Source organism: Chelonoidis abingdonii, chromosome 8 (genome assembly GCF_003597395.2).
Source record: "Chelonoidis abingdonii isolate Lonesome George chromosome 8, CheloAbing_2.0, whole genome shotgun sequence".
NCBI lineage: Eukaryota > Metazoa > Chordata > Testudines > Testudinidae > Chelonoidis > Chelonoidis abingdonii.
In genome coordinates, this window is record NC_133776.1 from 92,964,275 (window position 1) to 92,991,982 (window position 27,708).

Sequence of the window (27,708 nt, forward strand, 5' to 3'; positions counted from 1 at the left end):
TTCTCTCTATTTAGAAGATAGTCACAGCTGCTTTTGGACAAAGTCCCTCATGAAGATGTAGATGGAAATGGAACAGATTCTGGTCTGAATTTAGACCAACATACTTACTGCTTTAGGTTTCATTTTAGTGTGCTTTATTTATTACATGTCAAGATACTAAATGTGATGTCGCTCCCTTCCTTAAATAGCATATCATTCACATCTGTACCCTCTGCTCTAATAAAGTAGTAGTAAAAATGTTTGTAGTTCTCATTCATGTTATATTGCGTGTCCCACCGCATCGTTCAGTAATGGTGACTTCTACAGCCTTCTAAGCCAGGTTTTACCCCAGTCTATTCTTATTGTTAAAAACATGTTCATATGTCGAGTGCCTTTTTCAGGTTCCCAGTAATCAATGACAAATGGTTGCTACTCAAAGTACTGTTATGTATGACACCTTTTTGTCTGAAGACAGCTTCTTGCTGAGACTATTGTCTATATACTTTGGAAAACTTATGCCCCCTGTCTGTCTTGCTTTTTATATAGTTGTAATGAAGACCAACTATTGCAATTGTTTACCATGTAAATATCTCTGTTCCACTGTAGTGACATAAGTGTTTTTCCTCAATGCAATATTTACAGCCACAAAAAGCAAACTTTTTCCCCACTGATCCTGAAATGGCTATTTATGTGCATAGGCTTATGCATATTGCATTATACAATTCACACACTTACAGGTAAGGAAGTGACTTTATCTAGAACTGGAACTAAATATTTCTTTAAGTATAATTTGCTGATGGTTTTGCACCAGGCTGTCATCCCACTTGAAAGCAAATAAATGTACTGATTCTTTTCTTGCTTCTTGCATCACCTCGATTCATTTACAAACAAGCCAATCCTGAATTTGAAATTTTCCATTTAGATAATAACACAAATAAAGTGAATAAAATGTAATATGTGCACTTTAAAATGAAAAATGCCAATCTGATTGGTTTTACTTCATCATATTAAGATATGAAATAACTTTAGACATAATTTCAGCAAACTCTTTCCTTAGTAGTTTATAGATTGCATTGTTTAGATCCTACCCCATGTATTTTTTATTATTAATTTCCTTACCTTTCGTCCCCAACACACACTACCTGAGCCCCTGTAGTTCCGTATTTTGGACTGTTCAGCATGATGTGTTTTATAGCTCTATATTCATTTACATGGCTTTTGTAAAAAATAACTACAGAATCTTTTAAGAATTTGCTTTAAACTTAAAAAAAAGTTTTTCTGGTTAAACTTATATATTGATGTTGCTCAGGAATAAGATGTAATACCTTAATTATGAAAGTTAAAATAAAAATACATTTTATTCTTTATGTAAATCTCTTAAATGTTAATGTATAATATATTAAACTATGAAAAGTAACTTTCAGGTGGCTAGTGATCAGGCATGCACTGCAGTTGTTTACATAATTCCAGTTAGTTCCGTTAGTTATTTGTATTGCATTGGTACCTATCTATACTAAGACCCCAATCTGTTAGGCGCTATACAGAACAAAAAGATGGAACCTGTCCCCAAAGAGCTTACAATCTCAGTAAGATACTTGCATGAAGTAGTTAGAATACTTCTACTCCTGTTATAAAATGGGCATTAAGGACTAGATGCTGAGGGTTGCCACTCACCGTTGGAGTCAGGTGGAGTTTCCACTATTCAGCACTTCCCTAAGCTGCCTAAAATGCGTTTGCTAGGTCGTAACCCAGTTTAAGGCTAATACACCATGTTACACAATAACTGGGTAGTGCATTGTGCCTCAGGTGTGCTTAAGGTCAAATCCTGAAAGGGTAAAGTCAGTGGGGATTGTCGATCAGGCCCTTTTTAGAAGTGGAAATGAACCAAGCCCATTACACACTTGCCCAGGTTGCTTTGAAATAAAGCTAGTCACGTACCAAAACCACCACGTGTTTGATACGTAAATAATGTGATTTGGGATAGGGAGTTCAATAAACCTGAAGGACAAAAATGCTTAGTGTGATTCTGCCAAACACCTGCAAAGCTGTGACTGGAGCACTCAGGGACCAAGCGGATAGCTGCTCTCCACCTGTACTGTAACCTCTTTGCAGGACTCAGCTCCTCAGCTGGAGAGCTGCTGTTCAGCTACACGCTAAGTGAGGAGAAGTGACAGAACCTGTCTTCTGCAAACCCCCACTTACCACTCTTGGACAGCTCTACTTGAATTATCAGTTTAAATTTCCAGCAGTTGCTGCATATTATGGTACAGCAAGGCAGCAGGTGAAACAGAGACAATTAAAATTGGTTTTTAAAATGCATTTGGGTGGGTGAAGGAATATTTTTTATTGGACCAATTTTTGTTGGCAAGAGAGAGACACTTTCGCATTTACATGGAATTTGTCTTCATGTCTGGGAACCTAGCTCAAAGCGTCACTGCTAAATCTGCTCCACCTTGTATTTACCTGGGACACTCAGGTAGGCCTAGTCTATGCTAGGGGGCAGGGGTGATGTAAGATACGCAACTTCAGCTACGTCAGGCCTGCACAACATGTGGCCTGCGGGGGTTCACTGTACGGCCCGTGGGGGGTGAGTAGGTGTGCTCACTGTGTGGCCCATGGGGGTGAGTAGGCAGGTGGGGGGGAGGCTGAAGAGGCGGGTGGGCAGTGGCAGACGGTGAAGAGGCAAGTGGACGGGCAGTGGCAGCAAGCGGGCGGGTAATGGGGGCTGAGGAGGCGAGCCGGGAGGGTAGGGGGCTGAGGAGGGGAGCGAGGAGTGAGTGACTGACCTGTTCACCTGATCTGGTCTGGCTCCCATCCCCTCGCCAAGGGTTGCAGCTGTCTGGACGTGGTGCATTCCATGCCTTCCTCAGTCATGCCTCATTCATTCACCAGGGCAATTGATTACAAAGTTGAGACGCGATATATCGATACCCAATAAACCACTCACTACCTGCCAATCCGGCGGGTAGTGTAAACATACCCTTAATTTCCTAGCCATGAAGAAGAGCTCTGTGGAAATTCAAAACCTTTGTCACCCGCACCAACAAAAGTTGATCAGGCAGAAGCTGTTGCCTCACCTAGCTTGTCTGTCTACTGCCCTAGGACTGATAAAGCTGCAAGACACCACTGTCTATTTTAAAACCAAGAAATATGAACTAAGAATAGTGTTATTTTTACTCCATTTCTGCTCTCCTTTAACTTTTGTACTAGCTCTGATAGGATGTAACATGGCTCAAAGATATGTGAATCCATAGAGAATTTAACCTTTACCTTCATTTTTCCCAGTAAAGTGATCATGTCCCCCTTGTGGGGAGTGGCCTAGGTATTGAACAAAAATGTGAAAGCAAGGAGGCCTAGAGGTGTGAAAAAGCACCAAGGTGCCACTTGTTTGAAAAAGGGAAAACTTAGTCATATCTAGGAAGTGAGGTTAACAATGGCTGTGGCATTTGTTCTCATTTAGCACCCATTTACAAGCCAAAACTTTACATAAATTTCCCCACTTGTCTCTAAATGACTAATGTAAAAATGACTGGCAAGATTTCTTTATCAATGATTTAACAATCACGCTCTGGGTTGGCTTAGGCTTAGTAGAAACGAGGGAAGGCCTAATCCAGGTCCTCTCCACATGACTGACCATTTGACAAACATTTGCCTTGCATTCAGACTGCCACTTTCTGTTGATTTAACAAACAAACTGGTATCAAATTGTGCGTACAGAGTACAAGAGCATGTGGGGCAAAATGCTGAAGGGTAGCAGGTTACAAACTGAATTCATAGCACACAATGTACTGGAAGATCTAGTAAATTTAAGGATTCAGATATAAATCCCCGTTCATTGTATAGATTTTTTTTTTAAAAAAGCCAAACAATGCATAAACATGGAGACTTTCAGCCCCACCTCAGTCTTGTGTGACTGCTTACATAATGTTTGCTGTGACCATTCATTACTGAAGCATACCTTCTTACATAATTAGAGAACTTAAAGTAATCCCTACTTACAGCTAATTAGTTAAGGCGTAGATTCAAAGCCTTTGGAGGCTTATGGCCCTTACAGAGCAGCTGCTAGTGAACCAAGGCTGCTTGGAGATGAGAATAGGTAGGTTTTTCTTTTTCCAGAATTCTACAGCTCTCTGTGTATTATACATGCCCACAGCAATTCTGTCCCCGTTCCCTGACAGTTCAGACAGGTGATCATTGGAAAGACTCCACAACTGCTAATCTGCACTTGATGCTCTGTTAATCTGAAATCTGTTCAACTACCGAGTGTGCTTCTTAGTGCTTAGTCACAGTAGTTGGTGATAGTTGGAAAAGGGGATTAAGCCACAGCCAATGCAGATATAGTTTGTCCATCTCCCCTAGCCCTGTGTTTATCAAGAGAAAACATCAGCCATTTTATGAAGCAATTCTCCCGTCCCTCCTCTCCCCTACCCTGCCAAAATTTTAGACCATCCCTTTATTTCTTACAACAGGCATCGGCTTTACTAGAAGTGGTACCTGACCCCTAGCACACTGTATATTTTTTTCCTTCTGTTGAATTGCCTTCATTTTGCAGATCAGTTCTTACTTAAATAAGAGCTTATGTCCTCAAAGCACTTTACAGAGTGAGGGTATCAGCTCCATTTTATAGACATGACAACTGAAGCACAAGTGTTACGTGACTTGTGGAAGGATCTAAAGAGAGTCAGTAAGTCAGGTCTCTGCATCCAGTCCTAGACCAAACTGCTGTTCACAGACAGTATATTACATTCCTAGGATGCTAGTCACAAAGCTTGTTCTCATGTATGTCACCATTCAGAAGGTTTTATAATTTTGTTGCAGATACTCCCATGCTGGGATTTTGGCACATGTGAATTGACACATGTAGAATGTTTTTCTGTTTAACGTACACAATTTAGGAATATTACTCAAAAGGGTCTTACATGCAGCCACGGGTTGAACTCAAAGGTTCTCCCATACAAGAAATAATGGAGCAAAGATGGGGAGTTAATTTTGGAGGTGCAATATATTAAAGCCAAAATAATGTTTTTTGCATTTGAACTCTAAAAAGGGTGAAGTTCAAATTGAGGAAATTAATAGGCCCAGTGCAGCTTCTGAGCTGGGCAAGCACTGATGCCAGAGCAGGGAGTTACACACATCAATCCTGTCAGCTCTGCCTAAAGTTTATATTAACCAGACAGCCTAGAACTGGAAACTCATCTTTACAGGTGAGCCAGCCTGAGATGTTGGCACAGCTGTGAAGAGGCTTGTTAACAGCTGCTGAGAGCCCAGATCAGGGAAAAATCAGTGGTTTTGGGGGGAGGAGGTATACATGTACATTGTGTTTGCAATGTTTATTCTGATTTTTGGTGGTTTAGTTAAATTGTTGCTATTTTCCTTGAGTTTCACATAAAACTTGCCTACCCCTCCCTGCTGTGGAAGAGCCCCCAATGCCCCTGAAGGTTTTTTAGGGGCTGTCAGGCAATTTTTAACATTCTAAAACCCACTTTGGGCAGTGGCCACTGTCTTGTATTTGATAACAGGTTTTTATTTTTGCTTTAACCTATACACAAGTCAAGTGTATAACCTGGTCTACACTGCAGTTAGGTCAACATAAGGCAGTTTCTGTAGACCTAAGTCAGCGTACACACCTACAGCCTTGCTTCCACTGCTGTAAGTGCCTACCCCAAAGGAACTCCATGAGAGGCATAACTGGAGCCATGAAATTGACAAGAATTCTCCCCAGCTTGGAGGTGCAATATATTAAAGCCAGCTCCCCAGCTTGGCTGACCCCCAGACTCACTGCTGGGAGCTCTGCTACCCCCTGGGGTCCTGGCTCCCCCCTCTTAGCAGGTAGGGACGCTGCCCGGGGCTCCCAGCTTGGAGCCTGGCTCCCCCTGCAGGCTCTTGATTCCCTGCTGGAAGCATGGCAGCCGACTGGACTCCGGGCCTGGATCTCCCCCCTGGAAGTGAGAAACCCCAGCTGGGAGCAGGAAGGCAAGAAGCCCAGGGAGCACCTGGGCTCCTGGCAGGGATTTGGGTGGAGCTGAGAGTACTGGCTTTCAGTCTCCCACACTGCCCCTCTTCCGCTGATGAAAGTGCTCCTGATGAGTACACGTACCACCGACTGAAGGAGGGTAGGGTGGACATCAGCCACTGCTGTTATTACTAACTTACGTTAACTTAAGATTATAGTGTGGACACGCCCCTGGTTTACTAATATCTTAGCAATAGCATAAGAAGCACATTAGATCACTTGGAAACAAATTGTTGATCTCATTAAGCTCATTTGAAGGCATCCAAACCTTCAACTTCTATGTTTTTTTCGCAATACACTGTTAAAGCTTACTTGAGCTTTTTTGGTGCACAACTGTAGATCTGCAACAGCAAAGCAGGTTTTATAGCCGTGCTGGAGTACAATCTTGTTAACTGCACATTCAGTAATCAAATGTTCAGTTAAAATTAGTATGTTTCAAACCCCATCCAGAGGCATTCAGCTGAGACTGGCTAAGGTTGAATATGGAGTGTCCAAAGTGGAGACTGTATATTAAGCATTGTCCCTGTTCAGATGAGACTGGAAATAATATCTAAATAAATACCTGAAATTCAGAATGCTAGGGACTAGAAAGTTGTATTTGGTTCCTTTAGATAAAATAAAGAAATACCACCACTATGTAAGAATTTTATTGTCTGCCTGTAACAAGTAAAAGCACTTTTCTGATTTGAGGTAAAACCATTAGAAGTAGTCTACAAGGAGTATAAAGGGCTTAAAAAAGCAACACAAACCCATAACTAGTTTTACATTAGCCTAGCCCCTCCCTACATGGTTCATATAATAATATTTTAGCAAGCTACCTGTGCTAACAATTGCACTCTTTGTTTTAAGGCCTAGTGTTACAAAAAGACAAATGCAATCAGAGTGGTTCCCAGAGTATGGATTGAAAACAGTCATTCTGAACACATGCGATCTCAGGTATTTTTACACATGCACTAGGTGGTGTTTACAAAAGCTGCTACACCTCATGGAACACTTTCTATTTAAGAACAATTTTGCTTCGTTGAGGAAGAGTTTCTCTTTTTGTTTGGTGTAAGCAGCTACGCTCTGTCTGCTCCTCTGCCTAAAGTTTTCTGTCTAAGTTTTATAGAACAATGGGCTGCTCTGGCAAATAGGATCATCGGCAACAAAGAATTTTGTAGGAGGCTTGAGCTCTCATGGAGCTGGTTTTCATTCAAAGTACACTGTAGCAGCACCACACATCACGCTGTTCATGATTAAAAAAAAGCCACACTGAAAAAAAACTACATAACACTTTGCCTTTCTATAGCACTTTCCAGAGGATCTCTAAGCACTTTACATGAAAGAACCGAGGCTCAATCCCCTGTGAAGCAGGTATCAGCCTCCTTTACCAATGGAGACACTAGAGCACATAGAGTTAAAGTGATCTGGCTAAGATTACAGAGCAAGTCTAACTCTAGACCTGTGCTTAAGCCACCAGATCACTATTAACTTTTCAGTACAGGAATGTGCCTATGGTAGATTTGCAATGTTGTCTTGAAAGTTTACTGGCCTAGGTATAAAACTCACTTAACCACCCTTTGCCCTGGTACTAATGAAGAGTTAAAACATTACTTTTGCTTAAAATATATATTACATACATATGGCAGGCAAGTGGGCAAGAGTTCTGCAAGGTCAGCCTACTGCAAACTCATATTCAATCTGGTTTAAAACCAACTAAGGTAAAAAAAACATTTAACAAAACAACTAAAAATGCCTCTCTTGTAGCACAGCCTTAAGTAAATAGGTAACCTGAAACCTGAAGGCCAATGAACTCAGGGTCTATTGGACTCAGAAGGGAAACAAGCTAAAAATCAAGGACCTATGCGGACTTGCTTAATTGAATCCAATGGCAGGATCTGACAGAGAGGGAACGATGGAGAACTACAGAGCACACACAACACTCAAGCAAAAGTGTTTTGACAAGGAATGCATTCCATGAAAGATCAGTGGGTCATTAACTTCTTGAAATTTCCACTAACAATCTGAAATATTTCTTAAGTGTCCTAACAGTATGTTGACCCTCCTCCCTGGGCAAAGACATTCTCAATTCCCCTTTTTGGTATGCAACTTGATTACTCAGTAAGGAAGAACCTGCTAAAAAAACAACCCTGGACGTGAGTTATGAGACAAAGTAACACACTAAAAAACAATTCTAGAGCCAGCTCCACCCTAGAAACTTGCTGGTATAGTAACGTCAGTTAGGGGTGTCGTATAGAATGACACTTCTATACCAGCAAAAGCATGTGTAGGTGCAGTTGCACTGGCAATGAAGTGCTTTTGCTGGTATAACTTATTTTGTTCTGGGAACTGAGATGAACTGTACCAGCTTTAGTACTCTTTTGCTGGCATAAACTGTGTCCACATTAGGAGGTTTGCCAATAAAAAAAAAAATTCATCTAGATTAAGTTTTGGAGTCAGTCCCTAGAATAAGTTTTGCTAAGAGGAAAAGTGAACGAACAGTAGTCATAGCTGAGTCATGCCCCTCTCTAGGTGGGAGGTCTAACTTATAATCAATATCAAAAAACTTTTGTAACATTTCAGATATGCTTTAGAGGTAAACACAACAAATATCATTAATCCAGTTACATGGCTGTCAATAAACATGGGGTGTGTCTTCGCTGTCACTGGGTGTATTTCTGTGCCAGGTAGAGACATACATGGGAGCTTGGATCAAGCTAGCATGCTAAAATAACATGGCTGCCATGGCATGGAGAGCGACTGAGGCTAGCTACTCAAATACATACCTAGGATCTTTGATGGGGTTGTCCTCAGATGGCAAGCCTGAGCCACTGTGGCCACACTGCTATTTTTAAACACACGTGTCTACACGAGTTGGGAATTAGCTTAGCCGTTCATCAATCCTTGAAGAATGATATGAGTACCTAAAAATCATATAGCCTCTCTGAACAAAAGAGGATTTTTTTAAAAAGCATTCATGTTCAGTGATTCCCCTATAGGCTTGTGGGGAATCTTTTTAAAATGTCAGTTTTATCTACCTTTAAATTATTTATATAGCACCATAGATAGGTATGATGCTTTATGGACATGGTCCCTGCCTCAGAGAAATTATAATCTAAAGCCCAGATCCTGCAAACTCTTCCATTGAATTCAGTGTAGAATAACTACTCAAATGTGTAAAGTTACTCTTATGCTTAAGTTTTGCAGGATTGGGGCCTTAGCCATTAAATAAAAGATTTTTTTTTATTTCAACCTACTCTGATGAAAGAAAAACAGAAATAACTTCTTAGTACAAAGTTGCAGTTCATTTTTGCACTGTCCTGGTGCTTTTGGTCCTACAGAATGTTAGGTCATGCAGTTTTTATGGAAGAAATTTAATCTTGTTTATGTTACCGGTAAATTTAGATTAAGAAAGGTTTTAAAAGCAATCCAATTCACAGCAAGTCTGTACCTTTTCTAACTACTGTTGATGTTACAACTTGTAAAACAGAACTGGAATGTTACAAATGGTCTTTTTAGATACAAAAATATTGTTCCTCACTGCATTCTCTAGTCTTTCTTTTGATCTTTAGCATCTTCTTTGTCTTCTTCATCTGAGTATACAGTGGGTTCCTCTCCTTCCTTCAGCAGTTTGCCAACGTAGTGATACTTAACTGTAAATTGAGAAAAAGCACAGAATACAGATCATTCCTTTACCTTGTTCAACCTAATGTTTTCACTAAAGAAGCAACAGTGGTTAACATAGCATTAACATTAAAAATCAAGAACCACGAATTCTACATTTGTTTTGCACACTGACGAAAGTGACTGACTTGCCAAACTATTACTACTGTCATAACAGGTGGTATTTATGTGAGAAATGGAAAAAAATAAATGCAAACCATACAATTCTCCTTTTGCCAAAACCAGGAGTGACATTCATGGACACTTTTGTTACCCATGGCGTTCTCAGTTTCAAGGTCTCATGTTCAAAGGGAGCCAACTAAAACAGTGAAGAAATTAAACCACCACTTGGGGGGGGGGGGGCGTGAGTGGGAAAGAACAGCCCCCCTGCAATTACACTTGTGTATGCAGTTCTGGAAGCTAGCATCCTGAGAGTGTTCTTAGAGAACGTCAAGAAAACCTTGAAGGGTTTATATTTTCAGAGATTCATGGTGTGAACAGGCACTGGGAAACAGGAAAAATGTTCTTCCCACCTGCATTAGAGATGGCACTATAGGAATTCTCCTACTATGCACCCAGACAAGCCTTATTCCTGTTAGATATTTCCTTGTGAAACATTTAAAGTAGTAAGACATATGCATAAGGAGGAAGGTTATGAAGCACAGCTCTTCAGATCAGCAAAGCCCTTTAGCAAGTGAAGAGAAATCTCTTACAATACTCCCTGCTATATTATATTTTAAAATTATATGCATTTAAAGGCAAATATTTGCATAATCTGCTAGAAGTTTGGGAACTACAGTGCAGTTGTTAAAGTACTAACACTTCACTCCTGGAAAGACTGATTTAAATGCTGCTTTTTGGTCACACATATGGTAGCGTAATTCTGGTGTCTATGACACACTTCTAAAACCACCATTCAATGTGGCATGATTAACAGCTTTATTCAAGACAGCACGAGAGTCAAAACAGCAGCTGCGTCTACATGAGGAGGTTTCCCAAAATAGCAAGTTAGGAGCAAAAAAAAACAATAGCATTATCTGGGGAAAACTTAGCTCTTCATGTTGGGCACTCAATTAAAAAAACAAAAACAAGCCCACTTTTAATTCCCATTGCACAAAAAAATACATTTCTGTATAATAATAATAATAATTTATTATAATAAATAATATCGATTATTTGTGACTAGGGGAAATGATACTATGGAAAAAGATCCTTGTCTACATTTATTTTAATTCCAATTAAAGGTTTTTACCCCAAGAGGATTATTTCCTTTTCAACTCTTTCTTTTAAAAAGGACTTCATTACATTTAGGCACACTAAATAGCGTATTTTCACATGTACTCTTTAGAAAGCCCCTTGACAGAAACACGATATACGCAACATACAACAGGAACATATGAAAGTTATTGACTTCACAAGTTGATCATGATGAAAATGTCTTGTCTACGTCTGACCCCAGACTGACTGCTTAACGTAAAGTTTGTATAGTTCTCTGGTGTGAAGACCATGCTATCAATGAGCATGTCAGAAACCACAGCTGTGAAAGAAAAGCCAAATCGCACTTCAAATTGTCTGAATGTAGGTATCTTAAGACTTAAGGGTTATATGCCACATTCATTTGTTAAGTACTGTATGTTATACCAGTGTAATAGGAGGAACACTGAATCAGTTGAAGTTCTAGACTTCATGCAGCCAAACTTCTAGTAAACTTTAATGGTCATATTATCTAGACCAAGAGTATATGGGATTTCCATTATATATGTTTCTTACTGAAATGCTTGTTATATAAATAACATTTACAGTCTGTTTTATGTAAATGAAAACAACAACAACCAACAATAGCATTTTCCTGGTCTAGAAACCCAGGTTAAGTGTTGTGCAGTTAATATTCTTCATCATTATATAATATCAAACTCATGGGAATAAGAAGCTAGCTGCGCAGTTTCCAACCTACAAAGTTTCATTTTTTCTTTTTAAATAGTAAACAAAAACCTGGACCACAGAGCAGCTATATTTACACTGGAAACTTTTAAAATAAAGAGCTGCAAAACAAAATATAAGCACAGCAGTACTGGATCAGACCAAAGGTCCATCTCCCCTAGTGTCCTGTCTTCTGACAGTGGCCAGTGCCAGGTGCCCCAGAGGGAATGAACAGAACAGGTAATAATTAAGTGACCCATTCCTGGTCGCACATTCCCAGCTGCTGGCAAACAGAGGCTAGGAACACCATTCCTGCCCAGCCTGGCTAATACCCATTGATGGACTTATCCTCCATGAACTTATCTAGTTCTTTTTGGAACCCTCTTATAGTCTTGACCTTCACAACACCCTCTGGCAAAGGTGAACTGTGCGTTGTATGTAGAAATACTTCCTTTTGTTTTAAACCTGCTGCCAATTCATTTCATTTGGTGACCCCTAGTTCAAAACAGAAGAGAGAATATTGCCCAGATTTTTTAGATCATTGTATATTTATATCCAAGCCTGAATAGACAAGAAAAGCGAATGGCCACAAAATACGTTTAAAGCAGCTAAGTCTCCAGATGTGAGCATAGGGCAGTCCATCTCCCCAAATTCTGGGGCTGCTATTCCTGAGTAATGCTGCATAGTTAATTTGACATATACAGAATTTATTAATTTCACTCAGTATTCAAAAGGCGCTTAAATTTTTTTTTGAAAACACAACATAGGCTTCTGCAGGTCGCTTAGAAGCTTCTGAAAATTTTACTTCTCCGAACCTTGTTTTGTAAATGCTTAAATAAGAATAGGAGAAACAAGGAGTACCAAGGGGAAAACATCCAGTTTTCCTGAAGTAAGCTTCCTTAATTCTTCAGGATGTTAGAAAAACAGAATGCTGCCATACAGCGTCAACTAAATTTAACTGCCTTACAGGAACACCCTCTATATGCAACCAGGTTAATTAAGAAGTTAAAAGCTGTTTCATTCCCTGCCAATTTGTTTTTGGTAGTTTTACAGTCACATTTTACTATTTGAAAAAGTGGTTTAATCTCTTCTCTCTCTCTCTGCAAAAAACCAAAACCAGATAAAAAGCTACCACTCAAATTGAGGAAACTGACTTTTTTCCTCTAATCTTTCAGTATTAGAAAACTTAAGTGTTACAACAAACAGTACAATATTTTCAAATAGAAGTTTGTTTGCAGCCAGGATATTAGAGACACAAGATGGATGAGGCAGTATCTTCTATTGGATCAACTTCTGTTAGTGAGAGACCTTTTGAGCTTACACAACTCTTCTTTAGGTGTGGGCCAGACCTTAAGAAGAAGGCCTCTTCCTAAGTTTATGTCTTTCCCCATCAGAAGTTGGTGTAACAAATAATATTAACCTCACCCACTTTGTCTCTTAGACATTTGATACAGCCTATTGAACGTCTTCCACCATTAGACACAGAAGCTAGAGCTACTTCACTGAGAGTGTATTTGAAATTGCTTACAAGTGAACTGCGACTCCCAGTCTCTCAGGGTCTCTTGCTGCGTAGCGTTGAGATCAGACAGGTCATCATATTCATCCTTCAGAGCCTCCTTATCCAGACAGAATGTGGCAAGACCTCTGGATGCATCCCTTCCAGCAAAAATTCCATATGGGCCCTCTTTACAATAAAAAATGTTGGGGTAATTATTACATTGCTGTTTCTTTGGGGACCACGTACCAAGAACCAAATAACATGCTGATCTCCTGACTTGAACCTTATGTAGAAATCCCCAAATAAGGTTTGTATTGTAAAATTTGTCCTATCTTGTAATAGCGAGCCAGATATTTTCTAGTACCTACACACCCAAAACCCCCAGAAAACAAAAATAAGAAATGCTACAAGAAAACAGAATCACTAAAGCAGATACTGAGCATGCTGGGACATTAGGAAGAGGAGACAACTGCTGGTGTGCAGAGGGCATAGCGAAAGGGAGCTATCCAGAAGGAGATGACAAGAAGCAAATGGCTTTCCTGGAGCAAACCTGAGGCATATGGGTGGCACCTGTAAAGACAGCTAACAGGAGTTAGTTATGTGAAAGGAGGAAGGATTCAGAAGTCTGAGGAGATGGAGTGCCAGGCAAGGGTATGGCTTTCTGACAAATCCTTCTGGCTAAGAGAGTTGACCCATGAAAGAAGAAGGACCTGAAAGATGATTAGTTGGCTTGAGATATGGAGGAGAATCTTGACTGACACTACTCCAAGGATAGTGATCAGGCTGGAATTGGGTGCCTAGTAAAGATAAAAAAATTTACACAAAATGCACGTTTCATAATAATCCCAAGGGACCGATGTGTACCTGTCACAGTGGGTCAGAAGTATCTTATCAAGAGGGAGTGCTGGTAAACTTCCTCAATCATTAACTTATTTGCAATAGTAAGCAGAATGTTTTATCTGTACAGAAGTAACAGAAAATTTGAGATAGCACATGTTCCAATGATACATTAATGCCTCTTAAGAGAGCTGAAACACCAAAATCTGGTTACTTTAGAGGCTGTGCCCACCTGCACTGGGGAGAAGAAGCCTTTTCAGAGTTCCACTAAATGGAATCACTTTCCTTTTCATACAGAGACCCAATTTCATGACTACATTAATAAATTAGACATGGTATACAGCCTCTCATGTTCCAAGATGTAACTCACAAGTAGGTTTTTTATAGCTCTATGCTGATAGAGAACCACACATCCAAATCAATCATTATCTTACCTGACTGTTCCAGAACTTAAAACCCTACTCATCTTTACACACACACACACCCACCCACCCTATGGGGCACGGATCATCTTTGCATGTGTCTGAACAGCACAAGTGGGGCTGTCATTGGGATTGGAAACAACTATCAAAAAAATAACTCTAACTTCTGTTACTATATTATAAATACTAAATAATAATAGAACTATTTCCACCAAAAAGGGAATGTAATGATGAAATCAACAAAAGATTTCATGGGCTGCCATCTATGGCTTTACAAAGGAAATCTTGTGCCAGGTGAACAAAACTGCCTGCTCTATCAGTATCATCATTTAAAGATTACTGTAAATGTGCATGGATCTTGACAAAAAAAGATCAAAATAAAGTGAAAGAAGCAGATATACTCTGAGTGTACGCAACAAAAAGGCTTGGTTCTGTACCCTGATGATACAAGTAAACCTTTACTCACAGGAGGAGCCCTGAGTATGCCAATTAGTTTAGGTGAGTAGGAGCTGCAGGACTAGCTCCCAACTTGAGTTGTACTGGTATGCCTCCAATTAAGCATAAATTCACCAATTTTAAAGACAACCCAAGCCCAGAGCCGCTCAGAAGCAAAAGTGTTTTTCAAATAGGAGACTAGAGAGATTAAGTATTAATAAAGAGCATTCCCCCCACCACCCTAAATGTGTTGTGCAGGGAATCCAGTTCTAAATTGATAGCTGCCCGAAGTCCAGCAGACAGCATATGTTGCAAAGCCCTGGGGTGGGGTACTTTCCCCCTTAGAGACCACCACTGCCTTTTATTTTGGCCCGTGGGGGCCCCCATAACAGTAGTTTTGTCTTGTTATCTAGGAGTCTCCTGTGCTCTGGGAAGAGGCACTGAGCGTTGTGTAATTTACTACACCCACTGCAACTGCAGAGGAAGGCAGTGATCTGGGTTGTGTTCAGTCAGGCCCTGGGAATTGGGTGAGGGGCTGGGCTTCTAAACTCCAGACAGAGCACAGATGGGCCTCTCCCCCTCTCAGTATAATCCCCTGCACAGACCGGATCTGCCAGTTACACAGGGAAACAACAAACAAGCAGCAGCAGCAGGGAGGAAGGGTTGGGGATGTCGGCTAGGGAGATGGGAACATACGGTGAGAGACAGAGTCCAACACTGCAACCACATCCAAGGCCTCTCCCCCACACTGCTGCCCAGAGCCTCTCCTCACCCCCACTGCACCTCCACCTCTCCTCCACTGCACCCCTCTCCCCCACACTACACACGAGCACCCCTCCTGGTCCCCCCTGCACCCCAGCTCGTCCCGACAACAACCTCCCCCTCACACTACACCCCAGCTCGTCCCCTGGTCCCCCCTGCACCCCAGCTCGTACCCTGGTCCCCATTGCACTCCCCCACACACTACATCCCAGCACCTTCCCTGGTCCCCCACTGCACCCCAGCTTGTCTCCACATCCTCCTCCGCCTCCGCCGCACAGCTCCTTCCCCCCAATTGCCCCTAGGTCACCTTCCCCCCGCCCCCCAGCCAGCCACCGGGCCCACGTAGAACTCCTGGCGCGGCTCAACGTCGAAGACTTTGCTCGTTGATGGCCATGAGGATGCGGTCCTGCACCCCGCGTCGTAGGGCCGCAGCTGCGCCAAAGGGTGAAGTCGCGGCGCTGAGCTTGGGCGGCGGCGGCGCTCGGCGTCGTCGGGCTGGGCTGCGGGGGCCGCTCGCCCGCAGAATTGGTAGAAGCAGGAGAGGCAGAGGCCCAGCAGGCTCAGGTTGAAGCGGCGAGCTTCAAAGGATCTCCAGCAGGAGCCCGCCGCTCTCCGCTTCCTCCTCTGGGCCATGGGCTCGGCTGGTTCCGCGGCTCGCCGGGCTGCCTCCTGAGCGGCCGGCGGGGACGGGGCGGAGCAGCGCCAGCGGGGGCGCCCCGCCCCGCCAAGGGAGGAGGGACCTGCGGCTTCAGCGCCCGAGGCGGCCGGCGCGCCGGGGGCCCTGAGCTAGCCAGGCGCCAGACGCTCCGGGTTGGCCAGGGGCTGGGCTGGAGGCATACAGGCGGAATTTTCGGCACTCGCCTGCTCGGGCCACTAAAGCCCAGCAGCTGGCCTGGCTTTCGGGGTTTTGTCTTATAGAGGCGCCTACTCGTCCTCCCACCACCACTGTCTGCTCGCCCCATGGCCAGCCTCAGGGCCAAATGCCACCCTGGGCTGCTGAGCAATGCTGGCTCCTGGTGTCGTTCTGCCCCCTTCCCCCCGCAGTGGGCTGCTCTGTGGTAGGGGGACCAGAATTCCCGATTTTATAGGGATAGTCCTGCTGTTTGGGGCTAGTTCTTAAAAGGCACCTATTTTACACACACATCCTAGACATTGTGGTGACCTACGCAGCCCCAGGCCTCCACGGGGCGGTGGGGCTGTGCCCAAGGTCTGTGGAGGGAAGGAGCAGGCGGGGGTGGGGAGAAAACCATTCCCCATCACTCACCGGTGGAGCAGGCTGGGACCAGGTGGCACCACTTCCCACCACCCGGTGAGGGCAGGGCACACCCTACCCCGGCTACCTTCCCCGAAGTCGTAGCTCAGGAGAAGGGGTGGAGTGGGGGCAGGACTGGGGCAGAGCAGGGATGGGAAGATGTGGGGCAGGGGCTCTAGGTGCTACTGCAATGTAGGTAATTACACACCAAAAACTATATTAAGGTTACAAAGCCAAGCACTCAGAGAATGCCAGACTTAAGGTTGTCATTGGGCTACTCAGTAGTAAAGTTAAGCATATATGGGTTTGCAGGATCAGAGTTTACAATCTTTACTACAAGATGATTTTTATTCATTTTATCTTTTTTCATTTTAGTGTCCTTAAGCAACGGATCAATTATTTTTCTTGCTAGTTTCTTCAATCCTCCCCCTCCCTCCTGCTTTTTCTACAACATTCCTGCTTCTAGCAGAGGACAACAATCCCTTGAACACATTCAAAACTTCTCCCCCATATTATTTTAGTATCTGCCAATAAAACATAAGAGGCACATCCCAAATTGGATATATAGTTAATTAGGATATTTGCAGTCAAAGGAACTTTCATGTTTGAGGGTAGCTGAAAACATTGTGTTGAACTTTGCCATACACTAAAGTGTCAATATCTCCAATAACTGTACCATACTTTTTAAAAGACGTGATGTAATTGCCCCACCACAATGCTATTCATGTCATATCATCACTTCAGATGTTGAGGTTTATTTTGCTCTTAGCAATGATGGGAAAGAGAAGCAGGAAGAGGGGTTGAGATTGGGCCTAGACTAGAGGGATTTTTTAGCTACATTACCAAAAATGAACACTAGATGGTGTTGTGAGCACACTAATGTTTTCTGCATAGCTCATGCTGTATTTTAGAACATCACCTTAGTCTCTAGCCATAATGAATAAATTAGATTTCATAGATGCTCACAATTAGAGTTTCATCAGAGAGCCCTGTAATATGATTTAGCAGCCATCAAATTGCAATTGCTTCACAAAACAATGCAAAATATCTGCTCATTCTTTTCAAATTGAATTGGTGAAGTGGAAAGGCACTTTGTATGTCTGCTGTTGTGCGCACTGAAATACAGAAATGTGACCTTACATACAGAGTAACCACAAGTGGAGCATGGATTGTTTTATTACAACCCATCATGAAGCTCCATAGTTAGTCTATTAGTAAGACTCAGAGATTATTTCTATACATTTCCTAGCATTTAATCTGATAGAAGAGCTTTTTTTCCACTGGCTTAAGCTTGGGCATGTGCATTTTTGATCATCTGCTTGAAAAATGAATGATCTGAATAGTATTTACTAAAGAGAATCCAAATACACCTGCATACCCGCTTCTATGTGGGGTTGGTCCCATGTGTTCACCCTTTTGTTATATGAAAGAACAATGCACAAGTGATAGTTCTGAGGGTGCATTTTACAAGCTGTTCAGCAACAGAGAACTAGCCTCATACTAGGGGGTCTAATCTTGGAATTCCTTACTCAGTTTTGATTGCAACAGGACTTTGGACTAAGTAAGGACTTCAAGATGGGGCCCAGTGAGGGTAACACAGAGAGGCTCCTGATGTTACCAGTTCTGATTCTTTAAAATTGTGTGCTCTTTCCTTCTGTGGTATTCCATCTATTTCTACTCATGACAGTGCTCTTAAGAAGGAAGTACTGGAGTCTAGACAGTGATTGTGCACTACTAACTGCCTATGTCACCAGAGAACTGAGGGAGGGGGGAAAACGTACTTACCAAGGGGCTTGAATTTTCATCTCCTAGCACCTGGTGGTGTATTTTAATACCTATGCTAAATGAGTGTAAAATGCTACCAAATCAGAGTGGTAACACTACAATCTCTCTTTGCACAGCTGAGTAGCACCACACAAGGTGCAAAGAAGCCAAAAATCAGGCTGAAGTATGAAACTTGGTCATATACTCTACAGAGGAACTTGGTTTGAGTTAATAGTGATCACACAGTTATATGCATCAAATCTTACCATACTTTTCAAAAGCCAGTTACCATTGGTGACAGTGTATTTACTTTTCCTTATGCTGATCGTTGTGGCATTTAGTTAAAAGTTGGGATGGGAAGTAGTTGGTTTGATTTTCTTTATAATTTTCAATGATAGGAAAGAACAAGGGTGCCCCTAGAAATTTTTCACAGGGTATGTACAACTTAACTACAAAAGGATCTCTCAAAACTGGGTAACTGGGCAACAAAATGGCAGATGAAATTCAATGCTGATAAATGCAAAATAGTGCACAATGGAAAACATAATCCCAACTATACAAATAAAATGATGGGGTCTAAATTGGCTGATACCACACAAGAAAGAGATCTTGGAGTCATTGTGGATAGTTCACTGAAAACATCAACTCAATGTGCAGCGGCAGTCAAAAAAGCTAACAGAATGTTGGGAATCATTATGATAGGGATAGATAATAAGACAGAACATATCATATTGCTGCTATATAAATCCATGGTACGCCCACATCTTGAATACTGCATGCAGATGTGGTTGCCCTATCTCAAAAACAGATATATTGGAATTGGAAAAGGTTCCAAAAAGGACAACAAAAATTATTAGGGGTCTGGAATGGCTGCCGTATGAGGAGAAATTAATAAGACGGGGACTTTTCAGCTTGGAAAAGAGATGACTAAGGGGGGATATAATAGAGACCTAAGAAATCATGAGTGGTGTGGAGAAAGTAAATAAGGAAGTGTTATTAACTCCTCATAACACAAGAACTAGGGGTCACCAAATGAAATGAATAGGCAGCAGGTTTAAAACAAACAAAATGAAATAATTTTTCAGACAACGCACAGTCAACCTGTGGAACTCCTTGCCAGAAGATGTTGTGAAGAAGGTCAAGACTATAAAAGGGTTAAAAAAAGAACTAGATAAGTTCATGGAGGATAGGTCCATCAATGGCTATTTGCCAGGATGGACAGGGATGGTGTCCCTAGCCTCTGTTTGCCAGAAGTTGGGAATGGGTGATGGGATGGATCACTTGATTACCTGTTCTGTTCATTCCCTCTGGGGCACCTGGCATTGGCCACTGTCGGAAGACAGGACACTGGGCTAGATGGATATTTGGCCTGATGCAGCATGGCCGTTCTTATGATTGTTCTCTTTAGTGTGTAGATGATTGGAACCAAAGTTCTTTTCATAATGGGCTCAGAATTTTTTTAGCTCCAGTTACATTTAAGCACAGTTGTTGCTAGCAGCATTCTAGCAGTTTCTCTTACTAATCTAGGGATGAGGGCCCAGATCCTTAAAGGTATTTAGGTGCCTAACTCCCATTGAATGAGGGGATTTGTGAGTTTGAGTTAGTAAAATCCGGGCAGCAGGTAAACCGTGGGCTTGGGGACACTAGCCCCAGCTTGGCCCACCCCTCTTCCCCCGCAGGAGCCCAGAGGCTCCCTGCCAGTGGCTGCCAGCCTCACCCCACCCCACCCCACCCCACTCCTGGGCCGCCCAAATGCCCCCAGCACTGGACGGATGGGTGGTGCACGGCCCCCAGCCCCAGAGTGCCAGGTGCCAAAGCCCCACTGCTGGGTGGTCCAAGCACTGGGCGGGCAGCCCCTAGCCTGGGGTGCTGTGACCCCAACCCCAGCCCCTTCCCACTGAGCACAGGCTGGGTAACCTCAGTGCTGCCAGTACTGCCAGGCACCGTGGCCCCAGCGTCCCCAGCCCTGGAGCACCGGGTGCCACAGCCCCAGCCTGAACATCCCCCAGCACTGGGCAGTCCCAGACACCCCAAGTCTTGGCTGCAGGGTGGCTGTGGCCACCCCAGCCCCAGCACACTCCCAGGAAGAGGAGCAGCCTGCCTGGGCTAGGGCCAAGGGGGAAGCGGCAAGTTGGAGGGGACCTCGGAGCTGAGTGTGGGCAGGGCCATGTGAGGCTGTTTGTGGAGGCAAAGCCTCCTCCAGCCTACAATACGCATCACCCATGCAGTAAAGTACCATATAAGCAGGTATCAGAGGGGTAGCCATGTTAGTTTGGATCTGTAACAAGTGACAAAGATCCTGTGGCACCTTATAGACTAACAGACATATTGGAGCATAAGCTTTCGTGGGTGAATACCCACATCATAAGATGCATATAAGCAGGGGTGTTGGAACTGTGCAGCTGTGCAGAGAAGAGCCCAATCTCCCTGTCTGGCAATAATTTCTCCAAGCATAGATACGATTTCTGGGAAAGCCATATAATAAAAAAACCTAATTCATCTCATGTTTAGATCTCCAAGTGCCTTATAAAAGGAGATCAGTATCATTATTTTACAAATGGGGAAACTGAGGTACCAGGAGACTTGCCCAAAGTCATCCAGCAGACCAGTGGCAGAGTTGGGAATTGAACTCAGGCCTCCTTAGTTTGCCCTGTCTAGTTCCCTATCTACTAGGGCATGGTGCCTCCAGCCCCTACTTAACTCACTCACAAGGAACATAAATGATGCAGAAGCTCTGCTCTCACTTTTCCAAAGTCACTACTGCCTACATAGGCTAAGAAAACAGGGTCCTACCTAGTGTTGCAAAGCTTCAGTAGGTGGGATTTATTAAAAGGGTCCTGAGCAGCCTTCATATTGTGCTGTACTCAGTGGGTGAATTTCACCCTGGTGCAGAAGGCCTGCAGCAAGCCTGTGCAACACTTAAGTCCCATTTAAGCACTATTTTGAAGTCTTAAGTGGTGGATTATCCCTGTGTCGGCCCACTGCACAGGGATCAGTGTCATCCCATATTCTTGGACCCATCCCAGCTGCTTATTGTGCAGCAGCATCCTCTGTCTTTCTCTCTCTATTAAACTATTAATTCAAATGAACTCGATGGTGAACTATGTTCCTCAGTGTTCACCAGGGAGAAGGGAATGTGATGGTGATAGGTGCCAGAAAGAGCGAACTCTCCCAAAGTGAAGAATACGACATACCGATGGCTATCAGGATGATGTCAGTACTGGAGACTGATTAATCAGAACATCTGCAGCCTAAGAAAGCTCCAGATGGAACTCATTACAGAATTCTGGAAAACGTGTCAGAGATAGGGGGCAGACTGGTTAGCTGGAGCAGCTTGACAATGTGCTATTGAATTTCCTTTCAGAGAAACATATTGGTGGAAGCTTGCTACTCAGTCTGATTTTCAAACTGTTTCCTTACTGCAGTTATCAGTCATGCTGCCAGATCTGCTGCTTCTGAATTGGTCCTGCCAAATAGGTCCCTTTGTTCGTCACTGTGACAGGAAAGCTGCTGAGCTAGGACCAACTACAATAAGGAGTTTTTTAGGGCCAGGTCAGTGACTTTTAGGTAATCACTAGAGATCCAGATATGAATTTCAGATATGGACTCTTTCCCTTGGAGGCAGCACATGCCAGAAGCATTCGGCAGGAGATACTTCTGGAAGGCTTAGCATGGGGCAGGGAGTGGGGAAAAGGAATATATAAAATCTATGTCTGATTCCTAGTCCCAACATCCCCAATGATCCTAGGAGAACATTCACAGTGATGTTAGGGGAAGAGTAAATACAATCCCTGCTCTTCCTATGAAGTAACTCCTGGGATTTGATTGGAGTTGGGATGCACCAGGAAGGTTTTCCTTAAAGTGGAAAGTAATTGGAAAACTCTACATGAAAGAGACTGAACTAACACACGCACCTAGAGAAGATACTGTTGCACATGGTGTGAAATGCTAACAACTCAATTCCATTAGTGCTGTATTGGGGGGCAGGGAAGAGACTACACAATGCATTTAAATGTGTTATGGGTTGTAGTCTTCAGAAGGACCAATTCCTACTGATGTCAAAGTTATTTACCTTGTCCTAAAATTTCATAATGCAGTTGCTGTCTGTACTAGTGCCATTGTGCCGTCCCCACCCCCAAAAGGACACGTTATATCAGAGCCCTTGTTTTTGTGTGCATCTCTATCATTATATTAATCTGCCCCAGGAGTGAAAGAGGATTCAGGGAAGAAAAAGAAAGTAGGATAGAGGAGTTGTCTTTACACAAACTTGAACCAGTTTAGTTGAACTGATGTAACAGGCAGTGTAGAGACTCCTATTTCAGATGAGTGACTTCTTTCTGTTTAGCTACATCTGTTCCTAATCTATTTAAGATAAAGCAAAACAAGCCACTCTTAACCAAAATAAGTGTGCCTTTTGCATTGGTTTAACCAGCTCAGTTTAAAATAACTTTTAGTTAACCTGTATAGCTGTGTGTGTAGACAAGTCCAGATATCACCATAGAGAAGACAGAATGATGGCCAAGTTGAAAGCCAAAAGGAGAAGGCGGCAGTGGCCGCCGGAGAGGGAAAACAACAGCAGAAAGAGACATGTGGAAGGCATATCTTTCACTCTAGTCTCCTAAATCATCTCAAAGTCTAGTTCAACAAAACAAAAACCAGTTTTGATTTGACACACTTCTAGGTGCAAGCCAAATTCTTGTCTCATTCCACAAGTGGTTCCTTTTATCATCAGCTTTCTGATTTTATCCATCATTTTAAGACGGTTAGGTCATGTTTGGTTTTGACACAAGGTTAAACTGCTAAGTAGTGGTCTGGGAGTTAGTTTTCAATGCACATCAAGAGAAGAATCTGGTACTTTCCCCTTTCTATTCACTTACAGCTGCTCTGGTTATGGGACATCCTCACAGGGAAATTCTTTCAGATCCTTAAGGTCATCATCATTCATTTCTGGTAGGTTGCATGGGAAATGCTACAGAAGTTACAAATATGTAGAAGAAGCCTTCCTCCATGCCCCAAATCCTCAGTACTTTAAAATATACAAAGCTTATAATTAAAAAAGAAAGCCAGGCTTAATAGTTACCAGAGTAGCTTGGAGGTTGGGGGAGATGGTGGACAGGGGAAGAATGAGACCAAAGAAATAAAAAAGAAGTTACCACCAGCTAATCACAAACACAACATCATAACTTTGTCAGGTGTGAAAAACTTTTGTTCCTCCTGAATACTTACTGGCCAGATCTTCCTCTGAACCCAGCAGGGGAGCTCTCAAGGAATCACTATTGGTCCCCAAGTCTCTGCCCCACCCTCACCACAGACTAGAGCAGCCTGGGGGGCTGCTCTAAATTGCCAGCTGGGAATAGTGAGTATGTTTTAGCTGCTTCCCACCTGCATTGCCATGCAGCCTATACAAAGATCCAGGGGAAGGAGGCATAGAAGCAGCAATGCTAGCACTACACCTGCTGGGGAATCCACTCCCTTTGTGCTGCCTGAGAGGGGCTGATGGAGCAGAGACTTTGTATTACAATATTCAGATGTATTAATTATACTTTAAAATGTTTTTGGGGGAACATATTTCCTTTTCCAACGCTTTGGTTTTGCTTTATTTTAGGGGCACTGTATCTTGGGAACTCCTTGCTCCACTGACATCAAATATGTACTTCTAACTCTACCCTGAACCCCAACAAGGTACAGCAATGCTAAAAACAATCTGAGAGCCTGTCTTCATGCACAGTGCTACAATGGTACAGCTGTAGCACATTAGTGAAGATGCTACTATGTTGATGGAAGAACTTCTCCTGTCAGGTGGGCATAATTAATCTACCTCCCTGAGATCCAGTAGCTATGTTGAGGGGAGGTGCTCTCCCCTCGACACAGCACTATCTATTTGGTGGGTTAGATCAATATAACTACATAACTCGGGAGGAGGGGGCTGAATTTTTGTTATACCAGTATAGGTCTGTTGTGTAGACCTGACCTGACTATATATTTTGATTTTAAAGCACTTAGAAAAACCAGCTGTTAGAAAGTGAGCTCTTCTCAAACTTAACTCTAATGGTGCTACTACAGTAACAGATTAAACCAAGTTAAAACAAATCAACCCTCTGGAAAGTCTAGCCTGAAAAAGAGAGAAAATGAGCTCACATCACACTAGAATATCAATCCATCAAAATTTACAACGAGGCCCAAAGAGCACAGATGCAGTTGATGTGGCCAAGTTATCCCATATAAAAGCACTTGTGGGTTCAGGCCTTTAATTTCAAGTTCCTTGCTAGAGTTCTTCAAAATAGTTATTGTACCACATGATGAAACAGTACATATAAGAATCAAGATCTCAAGTTTATATTATCACAAGGACACACATGCTCTAGGTGAGGTGACAAACACAGGAAAAGTTATTATAAGAGGGAGGTTATTGTACATTTGCAAAGTGAAGAATTCAGAAAGAACCACTACCCAGGACCTTTGCTTAAGGTCCCAAGCAATACTGACTTCCATGGAGCGTGTCCGGCTTTTGGATAGGTGTTTAAAATCAAGTTTCTGGGTAAGCATGAAAGAGCCCATGGTACTGTTGGTCAGAGGGCTTTTCCTTGTATTCTTAGCCAAAATTGCACACACACACACACACCCCCTGCTGTTGTACATTGTTTTTGTGCTCCGATTTCCTAACTGCCACCCCAGAAGTGGCTGCATTTCAGTTGCAGATATCTATATATCAAAATCCATGGGAGACATTCTAGATGACATGCACTATAGACATGAAATTATTCCATGCTCCCAAGGAGCTCACAGCTTATTGCTTGAGAGGACTTTCCCCACCACCTCTTAGGATGTGTTCTGTCAAGACTAATCAACACCAGTCTGGCTGCAAGTCCCACTCAAAACAAGCAAATCTGTATAACCCAGGTCTCAGAGGTACCTGGGGGTGGGATTCCTGTTCGCTTTTCTCACCTCACTGGCAGTTTTGCAGGGGAGTCAGGCTCTAGTGGTCCGATCAGTGGCCTGGGAATCAGGACTCCTGGATTTTAGCCCCTCCAGTCTCCCATCACTCATAGTCATTCACCTCTCTGTGCTCCAGTGTTACCCCACTGGTAAAAGGGGGAAATAATAAATACACTGGCGGCTATCCAGACCCCCTGCCCAGGGGCTGCTGCGGGGAGAAGGGAGGATTCAGAGCCAGAGGCTGGAGCCATCAGCGAGCGGAAGCAAGGCTGGGGTGGAGCGCAGGGCTGCAGGCAATGCGGGGACCGACGGAATCGGGCGTCTCAGAACTTGACTCCACCCGGAGCTGGGAGCCAGCAAGCGCCCGGCTCCGCACATGGGCCTGTACGGGGATCTTCCCGGCAGCGGTCCGCTCTCCAGACGCTGCCCCGCCCGCTCGGCTGGGGAGGCCACTGGGCGGCGACTGGCCGCTCCGGCGGCGCGGAGCGCACTGAGTCCCGGCAGAGGGAAGCGCAGGACGCGCCTGGGGTCCCCGCCGGTGAGTAGCGGCTGCGAGTCCCGGCGGGGCGCTCACCTGCTGCGGCCGGTACGGGCTGAGCACGGGAGCCCTGCGGAGGGACCGTGCCCCAGCCTGAGCTCTGCCCGCCCCGGCTTCGGGGTGTGGCGCCGGGGGCAGCCGGGCGGTCCCGCCCAGGGAGAGACAGGCGCCTCTGAGCCTGTGCTGGCTTCGGGTCGGGTCTTGGGGGGGGCCCCCGCCAGGCCAGAGGTGAGGAGCCCGGCGCATGTGCAGCCCCCAGCTGGGGGCTTGGGAACCGGGGGGGGGCACTGGGAGTCGGGGGTCTCCCAGCTCGGGGGCAGGAGGCAGGCGCTGGGGTGAACCTGTGAGGGGCACGATGGACTCTCCGTTGCCAGCTGGGTCGCAGGTTCTTTCCTCAGCCCGGTGCCGTTTGTATTTAATCGTTGCTGCCAGGGTTAACGCAGCCGGTGCTGCCAGTGCTCAGGATGTCAAACGGCTCCGTAGGTCTATTTTAAGCGTCTAGGGAGGCGGAGAGATTAGAGCTGGAGGCCACTGACGCCGAAGGGCTCGGTGCCATTCGCCCTCTGATTTCCTAGTGGAGCTGAATGTCTGTGAGTGCATCCCACTGCGCCTCTCTGCGGGATAAACTCCTAATTTTTAAGCACTCTTTCTTTGAGCCAAGAAACATCTGTAGCCACCTGAAACCCATGGTACAGGCTCAGCAAATCTGTTCAGTAACAAGCTGTCCCAGAGGACAACAAACCTCACTACTCAGACCAAAGGAGCAGAGAACAATGGAGAAAAAAGTTCCCAATATTCTAGATGAATAGCTCTCGTTTCCTTCTCTAGCCCTCCTGGTCCAATGTATTTAGGAAAGGCTAAATGGCTGTGCCTTTGTTATCTCCCCGCACCTCCTCCTCCAGGTCTCTGTTTAGCGCTTTAGTTTCCCAGTCTCCGAACAACCTCTGTGCAGACAGGATCTAGCCCTTAGAGTTTTCAAATGTGGATGTATAGGTGCGGTGTGTGTGTCAAGCGATATAATATTATATCAAAAAGTTATTCCCCACCGCACTCGAAACCCCTGTACTATGTGGACATAAACGGCTCATGTTCATTTTCAGCCTGCAGGTGTCTATGCACTAGTTCTATCTAGTCACTATTAAGTTGTCTGTATGCCACATACCTGCACACACTTATGCATGTGCTTAATTTTACATGTGAGAGTAATCGGTTGAAGTCAATGGAATTACTCACATGTGTCAAGTTACTTTCAGACAGATGTGTCCGCAGAATTGGGGTAGAGTTTGGTTCTAAAGTTGGCATATCCATAGTATTTAGGAAAAAAAATAGTATTTTACTAAATTTGAAGGAAAAAATGTTAAATAAATATTAAAAAGTCTTGATGAGTGAAATTGGGCAAGTTGCATGTATGTTACACTTAGCTTGCATGTGTGGGTTACTTTCCTTACTAATTCAGAGCCCAATTCTGCAGCTTGTAGAGAATGGCTGCAATATCAGACCTGTGAGCGAACACCAAAATGAATTCACCGATGCACACCTTATAATACCCACATGAAATCAGACAGTCTTGCAACTCACGCAAGGAAATTGGTGGGCTTGCTGTACCCACTTCTTAGCAAAGAGTTAACAGTAGGTCACTGTAGTGAGGCTTCTGATAAGCCTGTTCTACTAAAATTTTACTTTGTTAATTTATACTACAGAACACTAAAG

The 27,708-nt window shown here is 43.7% G+C and overlaps 2 protein-coding genes across 5 annotated transcripts in view; one reads left to right on the forward strand and one right to left on the reverse strand.

Annotated features, from left to right (window-relative positions):
- Positions 1–6,623: 6,623 nt before the first annotated feature.
- PGRMC1 (progesterone receptor membrane component 1) lies at positions 6,624–16,470 on the reverse strand. The gene is given in 5 exon segments (XM_075068423.1): positions 6,624–9,624; positions 13,083–13,236; positions 15,839–16,075; positions 16,077–16,177; positions 16,437–16,470. Coding segments are annotated over 5 exon segments (630 nt in total). The 3' UTR covers positions 6,624–9,520.
- Positions 16,471–25,792: 9,322 nt separating this feature from the next.
- The window catches only part of KIAA1210 (KIAA1210 ortholog), an 88,235-nt gene continuing 86,319 nt past the window's right edge, over positions 25,793–27,708 (forward strand). For 3 of the 4 annotated variants that reach the window (XM_032767079.2, XM_032767071.2, XM_075068854.1), the window contains exon 1: positions 25,921–25,998. The gene's annotated coding sequence lies outside the window, so the exon portion shown is untranslated. Of the gene's footprint in view, positions 25,999–27,708 lie in introns of all 4 variants that reach the window. The other variant, XM_075068851.1, reaches the window with a different exon arrangement.